The 13,961-nt window shown below is 38.9% G+C and overlaps 1 protein-coding gene across 2 annotated transcripts in view; it reads right to left on the bottom strand.

The window, feature by feature from the left end:
• Positions 1–3,815: 3,815 nt before the first annotated feature.
• kcnk2b (potassium channel, subfamily K, member 2b) overlaps positions 3,816–13,961 on the bottom strand; it is a 33,980-nt gene continuing 23,834 nt past the window's right edge. For both annotated transcript variants that reach the window (XM_060884266.1, XM_060884267.1), the window contains exons 5-7: positions 11,271–11,493; positions 10,812–10,954; positions 3,816–8,258 (exon numbers count right to left, since the gene is read on the bottom strand). In XM_060884266.1, the coding sequence (XP_060740249.1) occupies positions 7,926–8,258; positions 10,812–10,954; positions 11,271–11,493 (699 nt within the window). In that variant the 3' untranslated portion in view covers positions 3,816–7,925. The remainder of the gene's footprint in view (positions 8,259–10,811; positions 10,955–11,270; positions 11,494–13,961) is intronic.

The raw sequence follows: 13,961 nt of genomic DNA, 5'->3' as shown, positions 1-13,961 counted from the left end.
TTCAGTAATTGAATGATTTTAAATACAGTACTGTGCAAAAGTTTTAGGCAGGTGTGAAAAAATGCTGTATACAAAGAATGCTTTCAGAAATATAAATAATGAGTGTTTATTTCTGTCAATTTACAAAATGCAAAGTGAGCAAACAAAAGAAAAATCTAAATCAAATCAATATTTTGTGTTACTACCTTTTGCCTTCAAACCAGCATGAAGTGATGGCACGACCCCCACAGAGCCCTGATCTCAACATCATCGAGTGTGTCTGGGATTACATGAAGAGACAGAAGGATGTGAGAAAGCCGACATCCACAGAAGATCTGTGGTTAGATCTCCAAGATGTTTGGAACAACCTACCAGCCGAGTTCCTTCAAAAACTGTGTGCAAGTGTACCTAAAAGAATTGCTGCTGTTTTGAAGGCACAAATATTTGAAGTCACACCAAATATTGATTTGATTTAGATTTCTCTTTTGTTCATTGACTGCATTTTGTTCATTTAAATGTTTAACACTTCCATTTTTAAAGCATTCTTTGTTTACAGCATTTTTTCACACCTGCCTAAAACTTTTGTGCGATAAAAAGATTTATCTAAAAAAAATTAGATTTCTAAAATAAATTAGATCTACTGGGAAATAAAAAAAAAAGAAATGCATTTAAACAATAAACTGTCTGGACAATGTGCACGTATTTCCGGGTTAACAAAAAAACAACGTTGATGTTCCATATGAGACAATATTACCCTTCTTAAATTTATATACTAGATGCTAGAGCGCACAGTACAATGTACTTCATTGTGCTAGAAAATACAGCTAAAATAAATAGCTGTAGGCCTGTTTTGTGGTGTTCAAAAAAACAAATCGTAAATTGGCCGCTTCGTTTAAAAAAGGGAACAAAAATGTAAATTAAGTGCACGTGCTTTGGGGTACTCACGACCCGAGGTGACGTATGATGTCAAGAAATATGGCGGACGTTTAAAATTTCAGGCAGCTAACGGCTCAGGAGATATGAAATCCAGCAGAAAATACTCCCACGCCGAGGTTTTTACCTTTAATAAACAATTAAAAACAACTTCCCATTTTCTGTCTAACACCTTACATGATCAGTTCATTTCTATCTTACACAATATGTTGTACGAGAGCACTTTCAGTCAAACACTGTATGCTAACTAACTATCTGTGATTAACATTTTGTCCTCAATATGCCATATTGTTAAAACGTTCAAAAACATAGATTTACCTTCACGCAAAAAGATAAAACACTCCAGTTGAGAACAAACTGTTTGACATTCTCTCCCTCTCTCATTTTCTACCGCTTATCCGAGCTACCTCGGGTCACGGGGAGCCTGTGCCTATCTCAGGCGTCATCGGGCATCAAGGCAGGATACACCCTGGACGGAGTGCCAACCCATCACAGGGCACACACACACACTCTCATTCACTCACGCAATCGCACACTACGGACAATTTTCCAGAGATGCCAATCAACCTACCATGCATGTCTTTGGACCGGGGGAGGAAACCGGAGTACCCGGAGGAAACCCCCGAGGCACGGGGAGAACATGCAAACTCCACACACACAAGGCGGAGACGGGAATCGAACCCCCAACCCTGTGCAAACGTGCTAACCACTAAGCCACCGTGCCCCCCCCGTTTGACATTTACAGTCATTATTACAGGCACGTGCAAATCCAGCTAAAATGGGACGTAAAAATGAACCCTTTGTCAAATGGTGACAAAAGATTCGACTCTTAGTGTTAACTTAGCACTTGAGCCGGCACATTCTAATATTTAGGGGATTTTTAAAAAATTTTTTGTCTTCTATTAATCGCACACATAATAAACTTCATACTAAATTGCGTTCATAAAATAGTAATGGTGTTTACAGCAAGTACGATTTTTTTTTTATTGTACATCAGCACTAAAACTGAACTGTGCTGAGTATATTATTTATTTTCCTTTATACAAAAAAAAAAAATCATGTTACTGAGTGCACAATAAATGCAGGAGTAATTGCTGATTTTTAATTGACTGCGTGTTCGGTTTTCTTAAATAAAGCGATCACAGATGGTGATTAAGGTTGACGTGTTGCAGATCATACAGGGCCTATTCAGAGTTTGATTTCTCTTTTCAAACAGTAAATGAGCCGTCAGGTCTGGTTGGAGTCGATAACACGCGCGTACTGCGTGGAGGACACAGGAGTCACATGCTCAGCTCAATAAGTCGCGTGTTCACTTTGCTGTCCTCCTATGTGAAAAGCTGTGTGTAATGAGACTATTCAGCACTGGTGTGTGAATGTGAGAGAGATGAAACAAAAAAAATGATTTCACACAGCTAGATGTATTCTTTGTTCACATTCAGAATGTCCTTTGGGTGAATCCTGCGCCAATAAATTAAACTAAGAATGCTGCGTTTTCCACACTTCTCCAGCTTCCTATCCGTGATGATGAGTGGGTGTCACGAGCAGACGTTCACGGTCGTGTATGTGCCAGCGTGCTTGCATGTAATGGATGGTATTTTGAGTGGTTAGGTGAGCACGGGGTGAGGACTTATTATTATAATAGAAAAATTTCTGCAGGACAACAATAAAATAATGGATAATGTTTTGAGCAACACTGACAAAGCTTTGAACTGGCCAACATGAAATTCTTTTCCCATTTACAGCTAATCACATGACCCCATCACACACCTTTGTTTTCCCTCTCACCTGTTTCCCTTGATGAATGCGTCTAAAAAAGTATACTGTGATGGTACTTGCATTCGATTCAGTACTTACTGTATTTAATTCAGTCCCTGCTGCAGTCGATCCAGTACCTACTGCATTCAAATAAAGTACATGTTGCATTCGACTCAATACCTGCTACACTCGATTCAGTACCTACTGCATTCAATTCAGTACCAGCTGCATTCGATTCAGTACCTACTGCATTTAATTCAGTCCCTGCTGCATTTGATTCAGTACCTACTGCATTCAATTCAGTGCCAGCTGCATTCAATTCAGTACCTACTGCATTTAATTCAGTACCTGCTGCATTTGATTCAGTACCTACTGCATTCAATTCAGTGTATGCTGCATTTGATTCAGTACCTACTGCATTCAAATAAAGTACCTGCTGCATTCCTATTCATTATCTGTTGCATTCGACTCAATACCTGCTACATTCGATTCAGTACTTACTGTACCGCATTCAATTCAGTACCTACTGCATTTAATTCAGTACCTACTGCATTCAATTCAGTATCAAGTCAGTAGTAGTTCATTTGAATCATTTACTACTGCATTTGATTCAGGACCTGCTGCATTTGATTCAGTACCTTTTACATTTGATTCAGTACTTACTGTGTTGATACAGTACATACTAATGTGTAGTGTGAATACACATGCAATACTCTCCCTACACCACTACAGGCCACCATACTGCATCGTCATGTGGCCTTTGATATCAGATTGTATTTTTGTAATAAAACATCTTTACTTAAGTGGATTTGACTTTTATCCCAGCTTATGTACCGAATCATGGAAGAGAGACAGTCAGCCATTTTAATACCAAAAAAAAAAATATCTTTATTGTTTCAGGTTATTGGAAAAATGTTGAAATACAAGAAGAGCTCAAACACTTTTAAAATCCATTTGGGTTTCTTTGTTATAGATGAATCAGACAAAGAAATCTAATCTGCAAACACTGGCATTAGACATTAAACATGCAGCTGCAATTCATTACTCGACTGAGACTCAGACATAAGGAAACTCTATACAGGACAAAATCTGACAAAGTAAATGGTTTTGAAATTTTGGTTCAGATGGTCGGTAAAAAAAGAACACACACACACACACACACGCACACACACACACACAATATACTTAAGTAGACATGCCTACATTCGTGAGTGATCTCATGGTCTTTAGAGAAAAAAGCTTGAGGTACAGTACATTCATTCTGATTGAGAAATTGGCCAAAAAAAAAGCAAAAAAAAAGAACAACAAAAAAAAGTGTTATGAACAAACTGGCAACGTGTCGACATGTCACATAAAGCATAAAGCTACTGGGACAAATAAGGCTGATTTTAGAAGATATCTCTGCAAAAGATGGCACAATTAACCACACAATTCTTTTTGTGAGTAATGAGAGTGAAAAGATGTATAATTAATGCACTGACTCAGCTTTCGGTGTTAGCTTGTGTTTTTCGTACCACTGGTTTATGGAAATCCTGGAAAATGTCAATAATGCTACGTTTACACATTCAACAACTCACGGGGACAAAGCGTTGATTTTCACTGAGAGCTGCTTTCTGATGGAGGTGCCTACAGTAGATAGGTCCGTCAGCGTGACAAAGTTGAAAAAGGTTTTCTTAGTACAAATACTGAGCAGCTCGGTGCGACGAAAACGAAAAGGGAAAGGGAGTGAAGACAAGAAGGGTGAAGATGACACCGCTTCTCCTTCATCACGGATGACACGATGTTGAATTTTACACACTGGTGAATTTATCTCGAGGAAAAGCCGAATCTCTTTCCGGATTGGTTTATTTTAGCTGCAAAAAAATTATTTGGAAAGCTAGTAAATGCCGATAAATGCTGTTACTATGGCAACCAGAAGTTGGAAAACACCCACTGCCGACTTTATAGCGCACGGCTGGAGACTTGCGGCGATAAAATCACTGAACGTGTGGAACGTAACACAAATCAGTAGAAAAAAATTAACGTGAGCAATGAAACACTTCAAGTTGTGCTGTTACTAGAAAACGTATCAACTACAGATGAAGCCGATGAAGCTGAGTTACTGTTACTAACCTGTTTGTATCCCGCACTCAACGCTTAGCATTTTCAGCTATTAAAGATCATTTTTAATTTGTTTATATATTTATGTTTGTTGTGGGGGGGGAAAAAAAAACAACTTTGTCCTGAAGACTTTCCCATGAGGCAAAACGTACAAAATGTTACAGCTTTGCCTCACAACCATAAATAATACATTTACATTATCAATAAAAAACTGATCTGATGATGTCAGAGCTGCTAACCAATCAGAATCCACAATTCATCTGGATATTTATACAATATATATGATATTTTGTCATTGTTTTAAAGCTGTATTCTGAACCATACACTTCCAGACTGAGCTTTTTGATAACACATACACACACACACACACACACACACACACACACACACACTATCCCCTGCAGGCAGTAGACATTCTCTAACAGAAGGTCTTATCTGAGCTGCAGTATCTTTTTTTTTTTCACTTTTACACCCTTCCCCTCTGTGACCCGAGAGATTCCTGTCAAAACCATCACGTCAAACGTCATCCGTGAGCGAATCAGGAATCATCGTACATGCATTCGGTTTATATTTAGCAATGTAATTTGCTAATTCTTTCTCGCATGCAGTACATTCAAGCTAAATGTGCACCGCTATTCTTTACGCAGACGTGAGCTGCCTTTAATTCAGTGATGACTCGGGTTTATATTAATATATAATTCAGGCTGTTGCACCGCTTCAGAAAGGCCTCACTGTTTCACCTGCTAGGGATCATTTCCTGTGTTTGAACCTTTAAATTTGACGTATTCTACTAAAAATTATGAAAAGGCTGAAGGTACAGTACAAAAACACCAGGTTTGGAAGTAAACTCAAAAAATACATCTGTAAAATAATAATAATCGTAATAATAATAATTTCAAAAAAGGCTGAGGTGGTTTTCACAACGGGCACGTTTGCTGTGGTCCAAATCCTAGTGCGATTGTTTTGGCACCTCCACAATGTTAGATTCACTCGAGTCTCTCAAACACAAAGGCTTAAAATCTCCTATCACAAAAGTGTGTAGAAAACACAACCATATAGTCACACCGGAACGCACAGTAAGGCACCTCACCTGTCTCTTAATAGTACACGTCTGTTGTGAAAGCTAATGATGAATTAAAATACATGCTCAGGATACTCTTTTTACTTTACTCCCTGGACAAGCGTGGATCCGAATAATACTTGCGTTCACGTTCATAGGAATCGCAACACAGTTTTAGTGGAACCTGAAACCACCTCCTACTCACAACGTCTTCTACAGTATAGTCTACTAGTCTTGGGTTCTGGTACCATGGCACGCTTCTTGGCTTTACATAACAGCTTTCACATATCCACATCCAAAACTATTTTTTTTGGCAAGTAAGAATTCTTTTTAAATAAAATGATACCACTGATTCTGTATCTTATTTATGATATATGGTTTATTTTCTAAAAATATACCACCGTAAACGATGGCTTTTAACCGTCCAACTCCTTGAGCTAAGCTTTTTCACGAGCTGACACTCCTCTCTCATTCACCCTGTGGACTTTAAACATCATTGGTGCTAAAGCTGATTAGAAAAATAGAGAAGAAATGTTTCGATACTTCGAGTAAAAGTCAACACCGTCTCTATTGCCGCGTTCCCTTTATGTTGCATATGTTCGCCTTAAAACATTCTGCTTCAGATAACATACATAACATACAGATTAGGAAGTGCTGTGTTTAGGACTGACAAAAAAATAATTAAATAAATTCTTGTGAGTCTCTAAAAAAAAGTGAATATGTTTAAGCAGAAAAGGATTGGACGGATAATACGACCAAATTCTTCCAATGTACCTTTCATTTCCAGGTTCGTCTCGAAAAACAAGCTCTTATCGGAAATCTTGAAAAAAATAAATAAAAATACGAGCGTTTTTGGCAACAATCACAAAAAACTCTCTGAAATCCTGCAGTAACTGAATAAACGTTTGTCTACGAATGTTTTATCTTTCTTAACCGTTACTTTCGGACGATTCGTCTACATGCGATACTTATCCGAGGAGTTCAAGAGGATCGTAAGGCCAATTTGTTGCTTCAGCCAGAATGAAGTAACAGCAAAGCTAATAATTATGGAAACAAAATTTAAATATTGCTATTTATTTCTCCAACGCGGCTTTATTATCATCATCATATCATGACAAGTTTATCGGGTTTGTGATTCACTTCAAACTTAAACCTTGTGTGTATTCGCGATGCGAAAAGTGCAAATGCAACACACATGTTTCATTACATCATCACAGACACGAGTGAATGCAATTGACTGTAGCACAGAACAGTGACCTCAGTCTGCGTCTGAAATGCCGCTGGATCGCTCTGGAGGCATGTCTCTGATTTGCACTTGTAGTCTGTGTGAAGTGTGAAGTGTGTGTGAGAGTCAGACTACACTCGGTTGCCATGCTGTAGTAACCATGGCGATCCTTGTAGTTTTTTGTTGTTTTTTTTTGGCCAAGACGCTCGTGTCCTATTCCCAAATCACCATGGCAACAGAAGACCACAGCAGCCCCAGGGTTACCCACCTGTTTGGATTTTCAACCCTATGTGGGTTGCTTTTCGGTTAATATCCAAGCAGATTCCAGAAATAGATCAAACACATGCAGTTTTGTAAGAATTCTCTAGTTATTAAGGCACTGAAATGAATTGCAGAGCTAAAAAGATGTGGACGTGGACATTGCTTTTTTACGATGGATCTGAAACATCTGTCTAAAACTCTAAGACTTTAAACCAAACGAAACAAAACGCAATTCGGTCTATGAGAACGATGGAGACACATTCAAACGGTTGCTTTTATAAGTTCCAGAAGTTTCCACAAGTTCTCGTCACTTTTTTTGAAGGAAAAGACACAACTGGTTCATCGTTGATGATGCAAAGAGTGTTTCATTGGTTCGGAGCCTTGAGCACCCAGTGGTGAGCTTTTCTGAGAAGAGGCCGGAGTCCAGGGTCAGTGTGCAGGGGGATTAATCCTGTAAACTCTCTGAGACGAAGAGTGCAGAAGTTCTAATCCTGAAATCCTCCACACAGTTCTCACACTCCTTACCTTCCTTTGTCACTTCTTTCTCTCAGTTCTTTCTCCAACACTCCATTCTTAATTATTTCAATCTCATTATTGTCTCCTCCTTGGTTCTTATTTCAGATGTTCTATTATGGCGATGTCGCGCCGGTCTGCGTACTCCGGGCTGAGGCCATTGAGGAAGAGGCTGCCATTGCGTGCCAGTGGAAAAGATGGATACGTCTCTCGGTCATCTCCCAAGTTGACAGAGAGCGCCCTCTTGCCCGGGGTCATCTCCTGGCTGAGCGGCGCGTTGTTGATTCCGAGCTCTGCCGAGAGTTTGCGCTTGATGGAAGCGGCACGCTGGAACTTGTCGTAGATGTCAACGCTGAGGCGGCGACGCGTCTCTTTGAATTCAGCAGAAACGTTGGCCGTCCACTCTGCGGCGTGTGCTCGGAACTCACCCACCTGAGTGAGACACGGAAATATTAATGTAGCTTGAAAAACAAGATCAGTATTTCATGAAGTAGTCATATATTTAAATTGTAAGAAATAACAAGGAATAACTTGCTTTTTTAAATACATCTCATTTGCTTAATGTGGAAAAAGAACTAGTCGTTTCGGAAAATTACTTTTTGAAGGTAATCTGTGAAACAAATTCATATTACCAACTGACTGCTGAAATGTAAACTGAAGATAACAGGTAAGTGTCACAAAGCACCGACACTGGAGACTCCTTCCAGAAAAGTGCTTCGTCTTTGTTGAGTAACACTATTAATATTAGCCTTTGGTTATGTAGAAAAAAGTCTGTATTCAGAAAATGAATCTAGCAGGCAGTCTCAAGGGGGGTGGGGTTGGGTGGGGGGTGGGGTAGGGTTGGGGGTTTTGGGTCTGGGGCTGTGCACAATACCAAACCACAGGATAATAATTGAGTGGATAAATGCAAAAAGCAGGTAACTGCACTGGCATTAAATAGGCAATAAAATGATGAACACACACTATTCATGGAGAGAGAGAGAGAGAGAGAGAGAGAGAGAGAGAGACAGAGAAAGGGAAAAAAGATTAAGTGCAGAAACACCGGCCCCCTTTTGAAGTGAACTGAATGTGTGGGCGAGAGACTGCAGACTGTAATCAAGTATAAATAAAGTAAAAGGACGCTTGGGATTTGTAAGGGGAAGATGAAGAGAATACTTTGGATCCTTTCTGCGCTAATGAAGTGGGATCCCTTATCTCTTTCTCTCTTCCTCTCTTTCTTTCTTTCTTTTTTTCTACCCTCCTTTAGCTACACACATGGACGTGCTCATCACTTAAGATACGATAAATGATAATAATGTGTTACTGAAAAGAGATCTGCTTGTGTTCTGTGTGTGTGTGTTCTGTGTGTGTGTGTTCTGTGTGTGTGTGTGTGTGTGTGTGGTGTGTGGGGTCTTCTTTCTTGACAGCCCATGTGAATTTCACTCTCTTATCATATATAATGAATCTCTCTAAGAACAGGAGGAAAATGTGGTTGCTAGGAAACCTACGACAGGTGTGATGGCAACTGGGGGTTACTTGGCCATTTGAGAAGTTAACAGCTTTAATCCCAGATGATCTGTCACGGATGTCTGCCTTCTGTTGTTTTTTTTTCTCCATGCCTCTAAAAATCAGTATCTTGTTTCTCAATCTGCACTTTATTATAAATGTTATCTTAGCAACATGATCGATTAAAACAATGTAGCCCCTAATAATGCAGGACTTTCTGTTTGTTTGGGACACAACGGACCCTCAAACAATTTCTCCACATCCTACATTCATTCATTCACTCATTTTCTACCGCTTATCCGAACTACCTCGGGTCACGGGGAGCCTGTGCCTATCTCAGGCGTCATTGGGCATCAAGGCAGGATACACCCTGGACGAAGTGCCAAGCCATCGCAGGGCACACACACACACACACACACACACACACACTCTCAGTCACTCATGCAATCACACACTACGGACAATTTTCCAGAGTTGCCAATCAACCTACCATGCATGTCTTTGGACCGGGGGAGGAAACCGGAGTACCCGGAGGAAACCCCTGAGGCACGGGGAGAACATGCAAACTCCACACACACAAGGTGGAGGTGGGAATCGAACCCCGACCCTGGAGGTGTGAGGCGAACATGCTAACCACTAAGCCACCGTGCCCCCCCACATCCTACATATAAGAAATAATTTTTACTTATTATCTAAAGTTGCTCTCGGGTTTTATTACAACAAATCTCGCTTGAAGGACAGTTGAAAGCCTATGTATTGATTTCCATTGGTTTACTTTATTTACTTTAATGTATCACGCAGTACTTATACTCCTTTGAACATATTTTAATAAATACACTTATTCAATTCCTTCTTAATTATTCACATCACACAGTCTATGACATTTATTTGATTCTTTAATTTGCTTGTGACTCATTAATTGGATTCACCCTGTCCATGATTCATTAATTCGGTTCATACTGTACGTGATTCATTTATAAGATTCACACAGTATGTGACTCATTTATTCAATTCACACTGCCACCGACTCACTTATTTGATTTGTACTCACTGTCCATGACTGATTTATTCAGTTCACGCTGCCTATGACTCATTTATTTAATCTACTCTCAATTATTCAATTCAAACTGCCTCTGCCTTATTAATTGGATTAATTTATGAAATTCACAGAGCCTATTTATGTAGTTCACACTGCCTCTGACTAATTTATTCTTTTCAACCCTAACTCGTTTGGTTGAATCACATTGTCTGTAACTCACTGATTTAATTCATGATCCCTGCAGCTCGTTTATTCAGTTCACTCTAGATTCATCATTTATTCAGTTTTGCACTGCTCATGATTTATTTATTCAATTCAAGGGGTCCTCGACTCATTTATTTGATTCACAAGGCTATTGACTCATTTATTTGATTCACACTGCCAGTGAATCATTTATTCAATTCGCATTTCTTAAATATCGATTCAGCTTTACTTACTGTCCGTTTTCCACTAAGCCTTACCTCCTCTTTTGTTTTCTTTGAGATGACTCGGAACCAGTCTCCGATCATGCTGAGCACTGCAGCGAAGTATGCCAGGCCCACCAGAATCCAAAACCATACTACTGGCTTATAATAGTCTTCCAAGTACTCCATCTCAGAACCACCTGGACAGAAATGAAACAGACAGAGAGAACAAGATTTTTTTTTCTTTGCCTTCATCAATATTCCAATCTTGATCATGTAACTGAATTTATTGTAAATCAATATTGCAAGGGGATGGCCGAGTGCACGGCTGCAGATCGATATAGACAGTGTTTGCAGGAGGGGACTGATAAAGGAAATAAAAAAAAATAATAATACAAGATGTCACTACTGTGTATACTGGAGATGTGCAGAGACATCGACTTAGAAACAATATTTCGTATTTAAATACAGCATTAAACCATAGAAATTTATAGCTTGTATAGTGTTGTTACTTACTGTTGCTGTCTTGGTGGTGACGGCGTTCACCTTCACCTGCCACGAAATCACCAAAGCCGATAGTTGTCAAGGTGATGACAACGAAGTAAATGGACTCTAGGGTACTCCAGCCTTCAATGTGCTTGAAGATGATGGCTGGCAACGTGACGAAAATTAGGCAGCCAAAGAGGATGAAGAGTAAGGTGGAGATCACGCGGATCTTCGTCTGGCTCACGTTCCATTTCTGTGGCAAGGGAGAAATGGATGGATGCATTGATCAGTGGTGAGATAGATGGATGGGTAATTTTAGGGTTTATATTACTTCATTGGGATATATTGGTGCATGGATGGATGGATTGATGAATGGATTGATGGATGGATGGATGGATGGATGGATAGTCAAAGGAGTGGATGAATTAATGAATAGAAAGAGAGGTATGAATAGATTGGAAGGGTTGACACATGGGAATGGTTAATGGATGGATGGATGAACAGATAGATGGGGGGGTGGGTTGGTTGAAAAAATGTACAGTTTTATGGTTGATTCAAAGGATGCACATGTGAATGCATAATGGACTGACACATAAGTGGATGGATGGATGAATGGATAGTCAAAAGAGTGGATGGATGAGTGAAGAAAGATATGTATCGTTTTAGGGTTTATTGGAAGGGGGTGCTCGTGGTGATGTATCATGGAATGATAAATAAATAGATAGAGTTGAATGAGTGGATAGTCAAATGGAAAGAGATTGAAAAGGGTTGGCACATGGGAATGTACAATGGATGGATAGGTGGATAGATAATCGTATGTATTTTTTGGAAGTTTGGTACATGGAAATATATGAACGAATGAAGGGATTGATGAAAAGACAAATGAATGTATAGATGAAGGAATAGATGTTATAGATATATAATGTTATAATGGGATATAATGGGAGTATATAATGTACAGACATAAACAGAGGGATAGATAGGTGGATGAATAGTTTAGAGTTAATATTTCTACAGGTTTAAGCAGAACCTAGAAGTAAATGTGTAATGAACAATCACACCCTTGGTACTACATTATAACCCAAACAGGAAGTAAGCCTCAGTTAATGAAACTATACAAACTAAGACAATCCATTTGTACCAATTCAGCACAGAGTTCACGAACAAAGTCCAATAAAGCAGTAAATTAAGCTTCATCCTCCATCAATAATTAACCCGCATTATATTTGCTGTGTGCCTAATAGGCTGTTACAGCTGTTACTGTGTTACAGTAAGTCAATGATCTAAGATCAGATAGTAAAAATCAGTTCCTTAAAATAGATTTCAGTCCTGTGTGCTTTGCTTTACCGTGTGTTTATTTGTTCATTATGCTTAGAAGATAAAGAGGATCCATAGTTGGAAAGTGTCTTTTTATCTAGAGTAGAAGCCTTTTGCTGAAAACAGACAGTTCTCTTTAATTAAATTCGCTCTTATCTGTTTGATTCTTTTTATTACAGGAAATAATAGTGAGCCTTACTAAGCCTTAGTTTTCAATGGTGGCACAATTTGAATGTCCGCTGTATAGTGATATGGTTTATTATACTGATTAAGTTAGCATTTTTACAGTGTGATATGCAAGGAAGAAAAGAGCACAGGGCATGATGTTATTGCGAAAAAAATCCTAATGACTAAAGAAGCTGTAACTTGCTAGAAAAAGTTCAATAATTGTGTCCTTTAACCTGTGTATATTAATGAATGTGAGTTACACGGTGACGAGGAATTGATTTTAGGTTACATAAGAAATGCTAAATCTACCTAAGCATTAGCAAAGGAGCATTACTGTAGGGAATATCACTGTGTAGTTTATATAATATAAACTATAATATGTGATACAATTTTAAATCACTTTGACATGATTTTTTTGGATGCATGGATGGATGGATGGATGGATGGATGGATGGATAAATGGGTGGATGGATGGTTAAGATTTGTTTTATAGTTTAATGGGAGGCCTGGCACATTAGAATGTATAATGGATGTACATATAGATGGATGGTGGATGTTGAAGGGATAGATGGAGGGTGGGATGGGTGGATGGATGAATAATGAATGGATAGATGGATAGATGGATGGATGTTTGAGAGATTTTACAAAGGTTGGAATCAATGGATGGACAGACAGATAATTTTAGGGATGGGATGGATGAATGAATTTGCGGATGGTTAAATGGATGGATGGATGGATGGATAGTTTACTGTATATACTTTGTAGAATAAAATATGTTTTATAGGAAGGGTTGGTGCTCAGGAATGCATAATGGATGAACGTATATGGATGCCTGGATAGATGGATGTTTGAAGGGATAGATGGAGCGTAGGATCAATAAATTCACAGACAGACACATTTATTGACATAGGGATGGTTGAATGAATGGATGGATGGATGGATGGATGAATGGATGGATAGAGGAATGGATAAACATATAATTACTTGGTTTACAGGAAGGGTTGGAACATGGTAATGTACAAGGGATAAATGAATGGATGGATGGATGGATGGATGGATGGATAGGTGATTGAATATCTGTGTTTGATACAATACAGAGGCATAGTTTAACATTTCTGCTAATGTATGTAATATAGAATTACTCACTTATTCATATTCTCATGCATATTATATACCACATGTCTGTTCTTTCTGAAGTATTTTCTAGCACTAATAATTTTTCAATCCTTCATGCTT

Source organism: Tachysurus vachellii, chromosome 12 (assembly GCF_030014155.1).
Source record: "Tachysurus vachellii isolate PV-2020 chromosome 12, HZAU_Pvac_v1, whole genome shotgun sequence".
In the NCBI taxonomy this organism is placed as follows: Eukaryota; Metazoa; Chordata; class Actinopteri; order Siluriformes; family Bagridae; genus Tachysurus; species Tachysurus vachellii.
Note: the sequence above shows the minus strand (reverse complement) of the source record. Positions and strands in the feature narration are given on the sequence as shown.